The sequence below is a fragment of the Diplotaxodon limnothrissa genome, linkage group LG8, assembly GCF_057381915.1.
Source record: "Diplotaxodon limnothrissa isolate DT_005_m linkage group LG8, D_limnothrissa_male_GT1.1, whole genome shotgun sequence".
NCBI classification, from domain to species: domain Eukaryota; kingdom Metazoa; phylum Chordata; class Actinopteri; order Cichliformes; family Cichlidae; genus Diplotaxodon; species Diplotaxodon limnothrissa.
In genome coordinates this window covers 21,460,796-21,476,215 of record NC_140603.1, presented here as the reverse complement: position 1 = coordinate 21,476,215, position 15,420 = coordinate 21,460,796, and the positions used below count along the sequence as shown (strand labels likewise).

General features: G+C 39.2%; 1 protein-coding gene across 1 annotated transcript; it reads left to right on the top strand.

The window, feature by feature from the left end:
* Positions 1–5,036: 5,036 nt before the first annotated feature.
* On the top strand, positions 5,037–6,491 carry chst3b (carbohydrate (chondroitin 6) sulfotransferase 3b). The gene is made up of 2 exons (XM_085360849.1): positions 5,037–5,131; positions 5,276–6,491. The coding sequence occupies exons 1-2, from the start codon at positions 5,052–5,054 to the stop codon at positions 6,489–6,491; spliced, it is 1,296 nt and encodes a 431-aa protein (XP_085216975.1). The 5' UTR covers positions 5,037–5,051.
* Positions 6,492–15,420: the final 8,929 nt, after the last annotated feature.

Here is a 15,420-nt window from a genome sequence, read left to right as displayed (position 1 = left end):
CGTCATCACTAAGCGACAGATTTGATGGGAATTGTAGTTCTAACGCAGTGATCCTCAATATTGCGTTAAAGACGTTATACCTTTTAAAGCATTCGGCTGATAAAGAGAAAATGATCTTAATGCGAATAAAGTACATGTAAAATTTCCCGTAAACAACCTGCGGCTGCAAGAGTTTATTCAACAACCTATCAGAGGTTAAGTCTCCATGGCATGACAGTGTTATATAATTTGCATTATTACATCATTGTTTTTTAAAGTTTACTACTGAGAGAGTAATAGCAAAAATGTGTTATGTTGTTTTTAACCGATCAAAGAACAGTTAATTAAAACAATGCATTTTGTTTAGTAATTATTGTCAACAGTTCTTTAGAGGGTGGCATTTTCAGTGTTTATCTCTGATGTGCTCTAATCACACTGCTACCAAAAAACTGTTTATCATCTTTTCTCAGAAAAATATTTTTTTAAAAACCTTTATAAACAACTGAATGCATACCTAACAACTCATTATGATGAGTACCAATCAGATTTCATCACCAATTAAACCCATCAACAACCTAAAGACCTAAAGATCACCAGTAATTAGAAGACTCATGATCGACACTGACTTCTTGACTTCTTAATTCAAAGTCTTTATGATTTTGTTGATTTAGATATGTCATCATGTCTAAAGGGTAGAGGTTTCTACATTTCGATTAATAGTTTGAGATCAGCACAAATTTAAAAATTCAATCAGTGGTTCCTCAAATGTCTGTTCTTGGTCCATTACTCTCGAATCTTCCTGCTCTCTCTTGGCCCTATCATAAAGAATAATAAATAAAGAAGAATAAAATATCCAATGCGGATGATACACATAACTGTGTGTGCGTGTTTACGTTTATTTTTTGTAAACTTATATTCCTCTGGGGTTTTTTGTTTTTACTTTAATGTTACTGTACATTTTAAGTTTTTTTATCTTGATATTAACCATGTTAAGTTTAAATGTAATGAAATGTGTCATATAAATAAAACTGACATTAAATTGACACTTCCATACTGTTGTGTACTCAAACCACTTTTAAAAGGTCATATGTTGAATTATTACGTTATCCATGTATGCAAAAACAATATCATCCTGCAAAGAAGCCATACAAAATTGCTCTTTAGGTTACACTAAAGTAAAAATGTAAAGTAAGATTGACCCAGCCTATCTTTAACGACGCTATTATGATATCATATCATGTAAAAGAAAACCATGTTTATTTGCAGACCACCTTGTTCTCTCTGTAACCTCTATGTTATACTTTTCTCCACTAGGTGGAGTGCTCGCCCTTTTTTTTGCGACGACATTAAAAACTAAAAAGTAAAACCTAAAACTGACCCCCAAAAGGAACACATAGGCTATTATTTAGGTAGCACCGCTATATTTAACCTATATTGTTTACCATGTCGTTTATGTGTGCAAAGTCAGCTTTTTACTTTAAAGAAATGGTCCGTGAGGGGCCGTGGCAGTGCGCCAGTGCTCCCTGAAGCTCCGCTCCTTTGGACCAAAGTTTCCCGTGTGATTCAGTGACTCGCAACTGTTGGATAGATTTGTCATTCAGATCAGCGAGCAGCCTGACCTGCAGCCCCCTCAAACATGATTTCATCTCATCTACGAGTTTTGCTCACTGAAACTAGGCCAGCCTCTCCTTTTGAATTCGATTGTTTTCTGTCATACAAGTGAAGCAGTCTTGGCAAAGTAATGGAATTAATTTCTCTCCGGAGTCGCTCTTTGAGGGAAGGCTGATCAAGTGGATGAAAAGCGGGACGCCTTCAGAGACCGCAGTTCATTTATAATGGTGGGTACAGAGAGCGGACAAGCTGTTCTTTACATATTCGCATGATATTTTAGAAATGAATAAAGAAAAACTAACACGTCATTAATAACACTTGGCTACAACGACATCACTCCAAGTGACTCGTGACTTTTCATTCAGTTTTTTTTCTTTTTTTTTATTAAGAAAGCATGATTTCGGTTTGTCCTTGTGACCCTTTAATGCGGCACATGATCTCCAGAGAGACTGCTGCTTCAGTCTGACTTCCTCCCCCCTTTGCCCTTCTGTCTTTTAGTGTGGCATCTTTATAAACTAACAGATAAAGTTGCCGGAAAATTAGCACAATTTATTTACAGTAAAAACCTTCCCTCTGCATAAACAACTGCATGCATATGTTTATGGCAAACAGATGTGTTGCATGACCCCCACAGCTGCTCTGAAATAACCACAATGACTAAACACACATGCATATCCCCCAGCATAATCTTAATTAATGGGGTATAGGTCATATCGTGGGGAAAATGGGTTGTTTCATTCTTGTCTATTCTATGTCTATTTTACTCAGACCTTTACCCTTAAACTAAAACCAGTTAGGGCTGCGTCCATACAACTCGAATGATTTTAGCAGTTTCTACAGGTTTGTAGCCCAAACTCATTCACTATTAATTCAATAAACTATTGGAAAAGTTTTTAGTGACTGAGTAAATAACTTAGAGTACAATATTTCCTCCGATGATTATAAAAATCTTCCCATAATGACTTAATGCAACTAAATATATACAAAAAATTCCCCACTGTAATCCCTTTATCTTTTTTTATCTATCAGAAAAATGTGTTGGACACCGCAGTGCACATTTGCAATGCAATCTCGAGCAAGATGGGTTTGGTTGGCTGGTGTTTAATTTGTCTCCACATAAGATTTACATTAAATAAGAGGCAGCTATTAAAAGCATTTGTAACAAGATGATAAATGGTGCAGTGGCAGTTTTGTTATGAGCAGATGATCAAACGTGTCATATGCCTCAGTGGTTTGTGAATATTCAAGAATGTCAGCTTCTTTTTTTCTGCTTTACCCAGCAGATGCAATAGGCTGAGATAATTGGTGTACATCTAATTTACCATATAAATGACAAAACATCAGACTACTTATTTTCTTGATGAATGGTTGATGTTGAATATTTTTGTTTATTTTGAATCATATATGAGGAGAACTACACACTCAATCCCATAGAACTGTAAGTGTTACAGAAAGAGACATTTTTGTTGCTAATCATCCTCTTGTGTCTTATTTATTAAGCTAAATCATTTTTGCTATATGTCGTAATTTGTTAATGCACAACAGTATTACACAGAGTGCACAACAGCTGTACTCTATCTTTCCATGTGCTAAATATCTGTTGGCTTGGTCAGACATTGGAAATTCATTTGCTCACTTTAAAAACTCCCATGGGTTTGAAGACTCACTCATTTAATTTGGTGCAGTTGTCTTATTTGACCAGTTCTAGATGACTTGGAACATCCACGAGCTTAGTCACTGACCCTGTGACGTCTGAATGACCTGAAAGTTTATGTTCTGCAATCTCTACCCAAAGGAAGGTTTAAACTCACTCCATGTGTAAAGAGGCCTTTGTGGTTGTGGCATGCGGCAAGGTGGTGCAAGACAGCGCTGAGTTTTCCTTCCAGTGAAAACGTGTCTCAGTATACAGGCTGTTCACCTTTTCATTACGTGCCGTTCCACGTCAACAGTGCTCTATTGGAGCTGTAAACTTCCCATTCCCACTCAGAGAATTTCACAGGGAGTGTCTAACCATTCCCCGTGTTTAGACTGCAGTCATCTGAACTGGCTTCTGTTCTCAAACATGGCCCTGGACAGAAGTTGTAACAGGATGTGAGAAGCGGACCTCCAGGTGTGAAACACAGAAAGGCAAAGACATTAAAGAATTGAGAAAACAGTGGTCATCCAACTGGGTTTCCAACAGGATTTGGCATCTTATCGTAGCCTGATGCAGTTAAATGAAAAGGTTGGCCTGTTACTTATGGATCTTAACCCCCACCTCCACCCCACAACCTCCCAAAAAACAGCAGTTTGATGATGCTTTGCAAATATCCTCCAGGTGGAGGCTGCCTCATTTGCTCTTGCTGTGGTATTGACCCAACACTAGCAGACAAGGTAAGCAGGATTATGCTTAATTCTCAAGATTAGTCAGGGATCTGAGTCAAGCTGCCATTATCTTAAAAGTGAACCAATATTAATCTTTCAAGAATGTGCAAGACATTCACAAATAGTCCCCATTAAATCCACCCTTATCTTCATTTGATTACCCACCACTTGCCCTCTGCAGACTTATAAAACAACTGAATGGCCTCCAGGCTCAGAGCACGGCAATTTATGGTTCAGTGACAAGCAGGATTTCCCCTTTCAATTCCACGACTCTGCAGTCCTGTTAGCATTTGGACTTCTATTAGTCCTTGTGTAAGATATCCTCCTGGTGTTGAGGAGGAGTAGCTGGCAATTTGGACTGTTCTGTTATCTACATCAGTGGGAGGTAAAGGATCTCACTCCAAGCCAGACAACTCTGGAGTTTTTTTGGCAAGCAGCTTGACAGCTGTGGGATTGCAGTTTAATTGACAAAATTGTCCTTGATTGCAGTCTGTACCCACATTTCTTTGTGCCCTAATAGTTGTTTATCCACTCATTTTTGAAAGCAACTTCTACAAAGACTAACTCATAAATACAGTTTGCACCATCCCTCAGACTTGCAGTGGTGGGTGGGCATGTACCTGAAACGCACTGCTGCACTTAAAGATAACAAGTACTTCCTCATGGCAAGGACTAGCTTAAATTCCAATGGGAAACAATGTGTTATACCTTTTTGTATTTTTAGCATCTTCTTATAGGTGGGTTTTTTTCTTTAGTAAGTGACTCTCATCATAGTTTTGCAGAACACAGTGGTGCTGTATGCAACTAACAAATTCAGAAATAAAAGAAGAGCGGAACCTCTGTGACTCAGCATCACAGTGCATTGTTAGGTTCCCCATTTACAAAAATAGTGTTCTACCACAGCCTTGCTCAAATGTGTAAAATTTGTAGCTGACAGTTTGATGTTCATTTCATTTGCAGGATAAAACATTTTCTACAACAGGGAACACAAATAACTGGATGGCTCTTTAAGAACGCAACTGGTGACTTGGCGAGATTGGCAGAAGCTATTAAGAAGCAGTCTGTAAAAGCATATCCAGGCTCAGCCACATCCAAGAATGAAGATCAAATACACTCTACCCATTGTCTTTTTTATGGCACTTGTTATCATTGAGAAAGAAAACAACATTATCTCAAGGTAAGTCAATTTCAATCACGAAAGGAGGATTGAATTCTTTTCTGAGCGAGATATTAGATATTAAAAAAATGCTTTAGACGTCAAGGCTCTGACTCTATGTTAACCTGAAATGTAACATGCGTTTGGTTTCTCTCATGCTTTCAGGGTGTCAGATAAGCTAAAGCAGACCCCTCAAACCTCTCAACAACCCAGCAGTTTGTCCAACGTACTGCTGAAGCACAGTAGTTTCCGTCTGTCAATCAGCAAGAGGAATGTCACGCTGATGAAGCCGCGGGTGGAGGACTACAGCGAGCACCGAGGGGCATTGAGAAGGGGTAGAAAACACATTCTCCTGCTAACCACGACTAGGACAGGCTCTTCATTTGTGGGCGAGTTTTTCAACCAGCAGGGAGAAAACATGTTTTACCTGTTTGAGCCTCTGTGGCACGTGGAAAAGATGTTGACTTTGGACACTGGAGGCACCAATGCTACAGCGGCAGCCAAAGCATACCGTGATGTGCTCCAAAAACTCTTACTGTGTGACTTTTCTTTGCTAGAAACCTTCATCGACCCCCTTCCCGTGGACCACATCACCCCAGCCCTGTTTCGCAGGGAGTCCAGCAGCTCTCTGTGTGAGAAGTCTGTCTGCAGCCCTGTTGTCAAAGGGGTTTTTGAACGATATCACTGTAAGACCAGACGCTGTGGTCCCCTGAACCTGACAATGGCGTCTGAATCCTGCCTTAAGAAAGAGCACATTGCCATCAAGTCGGTACGAGTGCGCCAGCTCGAGACTCTGCGTCCTTTGGCTGAGGACACACGTCTTGATGTAAAATTCATCCAGCTGGTTCGCGATCCCCGGGCTATCTTGGCATCACGTATGGTGGCCTTTGCAGCCAAATACAAGAACTGGAAGGAGTGGGCCATGGGTGGAAATGTTCCTATTGACGATGACGAGGTGAGGAAGTTAAAAGGAAATTGCGACAATATCAAAATGTCTGCCGAGTTCGGCCTCAGACAGCCATTTTGGCTGCGCAGGCGATACATGCTGGTGCGGTATGAGGACATTGCTCGGTTCCCCATGAAGAAAGCAACCGAGATGTACAAGTTTACTGGAATCCCATTCACTCCACAAGTGAAATCCTGGATTCTGAAGAACACCCAGGCCTCGAAGGAGACAAGCGGAGTTTACTCTACACAGAAAAACTCATCTGAACAAGTGGAGAAATGGAGGTTCAAGCTTCCATTCAAGATAGCCCAAGTGGTACAGAGAGTTTGTGGACCAACAATGAAGCTTTTTGGGTACAAATTTGTGAGCAGTGAGGAAATGCTAACAGATAAATCTATCAGTCTCATTGAGGACAAAGTGTTCAGCTTTTTATAGATTTTAAAAAATGTTAACTCCAACACTTGATGCAGAAAATTTCAACCTTTCTAAAGCCTCTGTGATAAATTATTTTTATGAAGATCCTGATACAGAGTGATATATTTTCTGATAATGTCCTATTTAAAGTTTTTTTTACTATTTAAAACAATTTGACAAAGAATAGACTGTTGAGCAGAAAATACACATGAAACGTTTAACTATGAAAGCAACAGTCTGGAGTTTTGATAAAATCTTCACATAGAGCACATCTTTGTTTTTGCACTCTGCACAATTTCTTTTCCTGTCTTACACAAATGGTGCTTTCAGCTCGTCCTGCAAACCACTCCCATATTTGTTCCTTAGCAAATATAGAAAGTTATTAGGGAGAGCTTTTGAGCAACAATGAGCTGTTTCAAACATTTCCAGGAACTTCAATTAGTTATTTTTGTAAAGTCACTCCTTAGCAACATATGCTGCTCTTATGCCAAAGAACCTTGCAGAAACCGCTTTGTATAGCAATGCTCATATACTTGAGAGGAAATACCAGTGTCTTGCCAGGCAACTTCACTTTCGTCATTTATAGGTAATGTCCCATGATGATTTATTTATTTTTTCCATTTGCTAAACAGTCATTATGACAAAGTGTCTGAATGTGCCCCACAGGTTCTACCCCCACTATGCAGGGGTGTTTTTGCACATGTATGCTGTAGTTTTTTGTACATGAAAATGTGTTCAGGAATATAAGCACCCATCCTGTAAAACAGACTGTAACAGTGCTACTTTATGTTAACATTCCAACTGCAGCTGGTTTGCAGAATCGTGCAAAGTTTGTCAGGAGGTCTCTGTCTTTTGAAACAAGCCTCTTGGCTTTTGGTAACAGGCCTTGACGCTCTGGCCTGTCAGGCGATTTGTTGACACAGAACCTGTTCTTTTTTTTATTTTTGAAAAGAAAAAGCTTGTTGCAATAAATCTTTACAGTTGAAAAACGCTTTATTTCTGAAGAGGACATATTTTTCACATGAAAGCACTCCATCCAGGAGTGTTCAAATTCAATAAATTGTCTGAAAAAATTTTACATTCTGCTGACAGGAGCATATTGAGCATGAGCACATCCCATTTTGTCATCTTTGTCAGATATTTTTTAAAAAGAGGCTAAACAATGACAGTGTAACAGGAAGCAAATATGGCACATCACAGCCATACATACACAGATGGTGTAAAATAAAACAACACAGATGGCGTAAAATAAAACAAACACAGTAAACAGCTCTCCTGTAGAATCCCACTTCAATCAGTGTTAGCGGGGGTTTGCTTGTAGCTACATCCTGTATTTGCTTATGTAGCAACATTAATTTAGCGAAGAGTGATGAAGGATGGACACAAGTGGACACTGAAAGATTCTTTGCAGTCTTTAGAAAAAGATCACAGTGAAATCGGTGTTTTCCAGATGGTTTCCGACAATACTCTAACATCTGAAGAGACTTTGCGTGGGTACAGTGGGCACAGTTGGACTGATTGAAACTTTGACCAGATGTTGGGGCTAAATGAAAAATCAAAGCATTTATCACGATGGTGCCACCCAATGTCAGGTTCAATGTCAAGTGCATATATGGTACAGATATCTGTGGATATAAGGGACAGAACAAGTCATACCAATAGATAAAAATATGAAAATGAAATAAAAATGTATCCTTTTTTAACCATGAAGCATTCACACTATTGAGATCCTGTTTCTCTTTATTCTATCTTCTACCTTCTACCTTATTATTCTAGTTGCTCAGTTCTTTGCTGGTTAACTACTCCCCCAGTTTTCATCCGATTTTCACCATTCAAATTTTAAACTGTTCTGCTCTTTCTGCTAATGCCTCCTATATTTGTTGGTGCTAGTAACTTTTATACTATACGACACTATAAATAGTAAGCTTTTTATGCCATGTTTGACCCATTTACAGTGGGGCAAAAAAGTATTTAGTCAGCCACCGATTGTGCAAGTTCCCCCACTTAAAATGATGACAGAGGTCAGTAATTTGCACCAGAGGTACACTTCAACTGTGAGAGACAGAATGTGAAAAAAAAATCCATGAATTCACATGGTAGGATTTGTAAAGAATTTATTCGTAAATTAGGGTGGAAAATAAGTATTTGGTCACCTCAAACAAGGAAAATCTCTGGCTCTCACAGACCTATAACGTCTTCTGTAAGAAGCTTTTCTGTCCCCCACTCGTTACCTGTATGAATGGCACCTGTTTGAACTCATCATCTGTATAAAAGACACCTGTCCACAGCCTCAAACAGTCAGACTCCAAACTCCGCCATGGCCAAGACCAAAGAGCTTTCGAAGGACACCAGGAAAAGTATTGTAGACCTGCACCAGACAGGGAAGAGTGAATCTACAATAGGCAAGCAGCTTGGTGTGAAAAAATCAACTGTGGGAGCAATCATCAGAAAATGGAAGACATACAAGACCACTGATAATCTCCCTCGATCTGGGGCTCCACGCAAGATCTCATCCCGTGGGGTCAAAATGATCATGAGAACGGTGAGCAAAGATCCCAGAACCACACGGGGGGACCTGGTGAATGACCTGCAGAGAGCTGGGACCAAAGTAACAAAGGTCACCATCAGTAACACACTACAACGGCAGGGAATCAAATCCCGCAGTGCCAGACGTGTTCCGCTGCTGAAGCCAGTGCATGTCCAGGCCCGTCTGAAGTTTGCCAGAGAGCACATGGATGATACAGCACAGGATTGGGAGAATGTCATGTGGTCAGATGAAACCAAAGTAGAACTTTTTGGTATAAACTCAACTCGTCGTGTTTGGAGGAAGAAGAATACTGAGTTGCATCCCAAGAACACCATACCTACTGTGAAGCATGGGGGTGGAAACATCATGCTATGGGGCTGTTTTTCTGCCAAGGGGACAGGACGACTGATCCGTGTTAAGGACAGAATGAATGGGGCCATGTATCGTGAGATTTTGAGCCAAAACCTCCTTCCATCAGTGAGAACTTTGAAGATGAAACGAGGCTGGGTCTTCCAACATGACAATGATCCAAAACACACCGCCCGGGCAACAAAGGAGTGGCTCCGTAAGAAGCATTTGAAAGTCCTGGAGTGGCCTAGCCAGTCTCCAGACCTCAACCCCATAGAAAATCTGTGGCGGGAGTTGAAAGTCCGTGTTGCTCGGCGACAGCCCCAAAACATCACTGCTCTCGAGAAGATCTGCATGGAGGAATGGGCCAAAATACCAGCTACTGTGTGTGCAAACCTGGTAAAGACCTATAGTAAACGTTTGACCTCTGTTATTGCCAACAAAGGTTATGTTACAAAGTATTGAGTTGTATTTTTGTTATTGACCAAATACTTATTTTCCACCCTGATTTACGAATAAATTCTTTACAAATCCTACCATGTGGATTCATGGATTTTTTTTTCACATTCTGTCTCTCACAGTTGAAGTGTACCTCTGGTGCAAATTACTGACCTCTGTCATCATTTTAGGTGGGGGAACTTGCACAATCGGTGGCTGACTAAATACTTTTTTGCCCCACTGTAGATGAATAGGACCACATTAGAAGTGTGTTCGCTGATTTAGCTTGCCAGGGTGAGCTGTGTTCGAATCCCACTCATGGCAACATTTTTTTCAGTAGACAGGTTAATTTTTTAAACTCTTTTCAACCAAAAATTTCAGCTTCTTCACCTCTTTTCAGCAGAAAATTCAGCTTTTTCACCTCTTGTCAGCACAGATTTCAGCTTCTTCACCTCTTTTCAGCAGATAGTTCTTCAGCTGTTTTCAGCAGATTCCACTACACAGCATTCACACTGCATTTTCGCAGGAAATGCAAGTTTTTCTAGTTGAAAATGCCTTTGTCTCATTTCAGTCTCAACTCAGTTTTTATTGTTGTTGTTTATGTCTGGCCCTTTTATCTCTGAAACAATCAGCACTTGAGATATAAATAAGAACCAAGCAAGAGTGACTTATAAATGATACTGCGCTATATCTCAGTGAGCAGATTCAAGTTAATTTGGCTTCATTCTTTCACCTTTTATTTCTTCCAGTGGTACTTTGGCAGGGTGTTGCTTGAATTCCTCACAGCACTTCTAGCAATTGCCTTCCAATGCTCCTTTTCTTTTGAGTTTGGAAAGCTTTTTAAAAAAAATTAGAAATCTGTACATGAAAGTAATCCACAGAGAAAAAAAACAGTCAGTAAACATTCACAGTTAATTTCATTGTTTTAGTTGTGAAACATGACCACTCACTTATTTCCCGTATGAGTGGTTATCTAAAGTGACCATTGCTTTGTTGTCATATCTAAATATTTAAGCTTTTGGTACATTATGTTTGTCTTTAAGGAGGCAAGGAGGAAGGATACTGCAGTGACAGCTGCCTTGACTTCCAGTGTGTTTACCACTGTGGGCCCAGCTATTTAAGTCTTTCAACCTAGTAATTACCCGAACTTTACATATAATGTGGTCCAAGTCATTTTTGTCCACCTGACCACACCCTCTTACAGAAATGCAGAGAGACAGTTTATAAAGACTCTCTATCTTTTTTATATTAAATAGAGAGATTTTATAAAAAAGGATCATTCATTATCCATTCCTCCTCTACTGTTGAGCTAAGCCACCTCAATGCAAGTGCATTCACTCATATTAACAGGTCATTATCTGGTTATTTTGGTCGTTCTATTTGAGTAATAAAGAGCTGCCAGGTCTGCAGCATCTGAGTCCAAACCTAATGGGTTCAGTATTCATAAACTTTTTTAGTGGAGTGACTTTATGTGGGATGTGTGGAGGGTGGAGTCACTGTATGGTTGGGGCAAATATAGAATAACCACTTTCCAGTGAATTAAAGCCTTCTCAGCCCCCCTCCTCAGCAGTTAAATAAGGGCATTTAGGTAACCACACCCTCGCACTCTGTTATATGGTGCTTTGCCACATCAACCATGAGGGGTTTGAAATATGCAAAACAACCCTGCGCCGTTGATCCGAATGATAGTGTGTTGTACGATCTGCGACAAACAGACACAAAATTGAGGTAATTCAGACATGTCTCAGAGCGACATATAAAACTGCTGTAGGCGATAATGATGGTTTAGCAGGAGACATAAATCTAAATACACAGCAAATTATCTCACACTGAGGAATGCAATTCATAAAACTCAGGTTGTTGCATGTGATAATGAGTGACTACGTGAAGTGAGAGCAGAATTTCACTCAAGAACTCATCCAGTACACAACTTACTAGCTGTTAAGAGCAAAGCTGGAAGGTTTATCTGTCATTTATTGACACTCCAAAGCCAGACATTTTCCTTTTTTGTGCGCTAACCTGGGCGCTAACTGCTTTCATTTCTTTTTTTTCCACAACATACGGCCAGGGACAGACAACAGAGATCTGTGGTTGCACCACAGCTGCACTGGTGTGTCTGCTGTTAGCAATGTTTCTAAAAGCAATGTCAAAATGAAAAGAAAGACCTTTTTCTCTCACTTACATACATACATTACACATTTTTTTCACTTGCATCTATGTACGTGTCCATTGATCTTCCAGTAAGATGGTAGGAAATGCTTTATCAAGCCGTGTCATGGAAGACTTGTGAAATCACAATGTACTGAACTACTGAGCAACATTTTCAAATTTCTGCGTGACATAACATTTTTCAGCTTTTTTTTTTTAGTTTGTTTTTCAGGAACTCCATTGTGGCTGACCACAACATAAAAGCCTTTGACAGAACGGAAATTAATGCCCATTTTCTCTGGATTTAGACTCTACAAAACATGTGAAAAGTGACTGAGAGATGTGGGCATGAGCTCGCACTGTCTGACCATTATGGTCAACAGAATGTATAAAGGCAGAAAATTACAATAATTGTGATGAATTGTGGCAGCTTAAAAAATGCAGTACCCAGTTTTCAAAACAGTAAAGTGTCTAGTTTCTTTCTCTGATGTGTTTTCATAAATGTAAAAATACTCTGACAACAAATGAATTCATAAAAAAATCAAAGCAGAAGACAATTTTGGGTTGTGTTTTGGTGTTTTGACTAATACATTTTTTTATGCTTGGTTGGGTTTTTTTTTTTTTGGTTGAATGACCCCTTGGCTGCCAAAACATTTGGTTACATTTGTTATAGGCAATGTGACAGGTGATGAACACCAGGGGTTTTCTTTCCAAATACAGTACAATCTTTGACTCCCTCATTTAGTTTTCTTTTCTTTGCATTTGTTTTCACTGGAACACCCTTTATCATTTAATTGTGACCTCAGTATTTATGCACCGTACTGCCAACCCTTACCCGTTCCCATAGGAAAACATAAAACATGGCTCTCATTTCAAATTTAGATATCCATTCTAGTTTAGAATAGCTTAAACATTTCATGGATATGTCAAACTAGTGTGGCATTTACTTTCAGTTGGGCCCCTGCAACACAAACAATGGGTTTGTGGGTGAGGGGAGATTTAAAGCAAATACTTGGGGTGAGGTCTGCAGGTGGTGCAAAGAAAAGAAGCTGACAAAGCTATGCTTTGGTTTTTCTGTGAGTAAGTATCATGCTAATACTTGTGCATTCTTTTTTTGTTGCACTTACTATGAAACATGGCTTTTAAATATAATTTAAAACCACAAAACTAACTTGTGGAAAACATGTGGAAAACACCGAGTGTTCACTTTTCCTTCCTTCAATATACTTTGTTTCTTTAGGCTTCACAGAGGATAAGTTTACGCCATAAACACTGTTGGAGAACAGGACTGTGTGGGGGACATTAACATAACATAATAGTTAAATTATGAGAACTGCCAACAGGAGCAGAATTTAATCATTCACTAGATCAATCAACATCAAAAATCACAAAAAACACTGTCATTTCTTACAAGTCTACTTTTTGTTCTTGAAACGCAGCAGAGCTAAAGTAAAATGCACCCACTGTAAGTGCTACCATTTGCATTTTGAATTCATGTTTGCGAAAGAATGGCTTCCTATGCCACAAAGCTTCAGTCTTTCCTTACATCAATACCTCCTTTTGTGCCTGCACCAAGCTAGAACGAGGAGGTCTTTAAAAAGAATTTAGAGCTACTGAATGGGTCACTCCATTTGTCCCACTCTGCTGGCTTTGCTCCAAACACAAAGCGCCTTTCTACTGCCACTACTAGTCACAATAAAACAGGCATTACAGTTGAGGTTTTATAAGGAGCAGGGGTGGCTAATGAGAAACATTATGCATCCCCGAATCTCCTCATTTCCTATAAGAAGTGGTGCTGATGCATTTACCACGTACAGATTAATCTCCAGCTTCAGCAGTGCAAAGACAGGTATGTTTTGACAAACCACACGTCATGTGTGCAAGACCCATGTGATTCTACTGCATGGTTTCCTTAGAAGTTTGCCCAACAGACCAAAATAACCACAAGGGCCAGACAGGGACTATACATTCTCACTACTAGAAAATGTGAAACTTTGGAATAAGAATGAAGTCTAAAAGGTTTTATATTCAAAATTTTGTGTATTTATGGCAAGAAAGCAAACCACCTGCAATCACGACAGGTAATTTCAGGACATCCAATCAAATAAAATCCAAACAATAAAATTGCAAAGGAAGCTTTATTGCAGACAGACAGCCGTCCTTTGTCCTGTTCTATCTCTGCCCCTCTAAATATACCCTCTCTTAAACTGTTTGAGGACTCAACACGGGAGAAAACAAGCCAGCCTTATACAAAGTGGTTACTCACTGATTGCAGGAGCAGGAAAAGAACATTTTCATACCTTTCCCTCTGCCACTTTTCACACACAAAGCCACCCTATTTCTAGTGCAAAGGACTGTGGTCTTATATGGTATGTCGGTGACGATAAAGCTGGGTAAAATACCCACTTGAGAAAAACATGCTATATATAGGGAGAGCCAGTGCTTTGAGTGAGCCAACATTTACCTTCTTTTATTGAAAGATTCTTATCAAAAAATTGAAGTGCTCTGTGAACAGGACATTGGAAAGATTTACTGACATTATTCCCACCGCAAGAAGTAAGCTTGCCTTACATAAGCCAAAGTGGTTTACAGTAACAATAGTGCAGCAGAACTGCTGCGCTGCATGTATACGCTACACTGTATCCGTTACAAAGGGCAAGAGTTAGTAAAAAATTGACAAAAGATATGTTTTCATACAGTGCCAGTCAACAGCAGCTATACTCTATGCTAACTTTAAATAATGTGACACCATTGCTAGTGCTGCATGGTTGTTCTCAGTCAGTAAGGTGGCACCACTCATAAAATAACAAAGACCCTTTCTTAACTATATATAGGCACTTAGCACTTGCAACAGCTAAAACTAAATTTAGTTAGTGACCATTCCTTGGCTGTTATTTATTAATGAAAACATTGTTTTTGATAAAATTACATACTTGGTTCAGTTAATTATTCTGCAGCTTAAAAAGGTTGTTGCTACTTTGAATCATGAAGTTTTTTCCAAGCTAAAGAACTCTTAACTAAAGCAGTCGATTGCTGCCAAATTGGCCTCTGGTGTTCAAATCGTCTGAGTTTGACTGACATTTCATATTTGAAATGTATTTTTCTGAAGTAATTTAAAACATGTTCGATTCATTTTTGTCTTAAAACTCTTTAAAAATGAATTTCATAATTTTAAGTTATGATACCATAGCAAAGTGTAATGGATTATACTACTGTATGTTTAACACTATATTATAATATGTAAAATAGAGAGCTGAAAGAAAATTTAGAAAGTGCATTTGTCATTGTCTGAATTATCAGAATTTTATATGCAATATGTACGTGGGTCCTATGCTGTTAATTCTCTTGGGGATAAAATAATAAACCCACAAAGTCATGAAAATAAAAGCACTGAACATCATAAACTATATGACATGCAGTTTGCCAGTCCACTTGGAAGCACCTCTCTACCTCTGTTGTAGAGAAGTATAAAAGGCAGGTGTTTGCTGT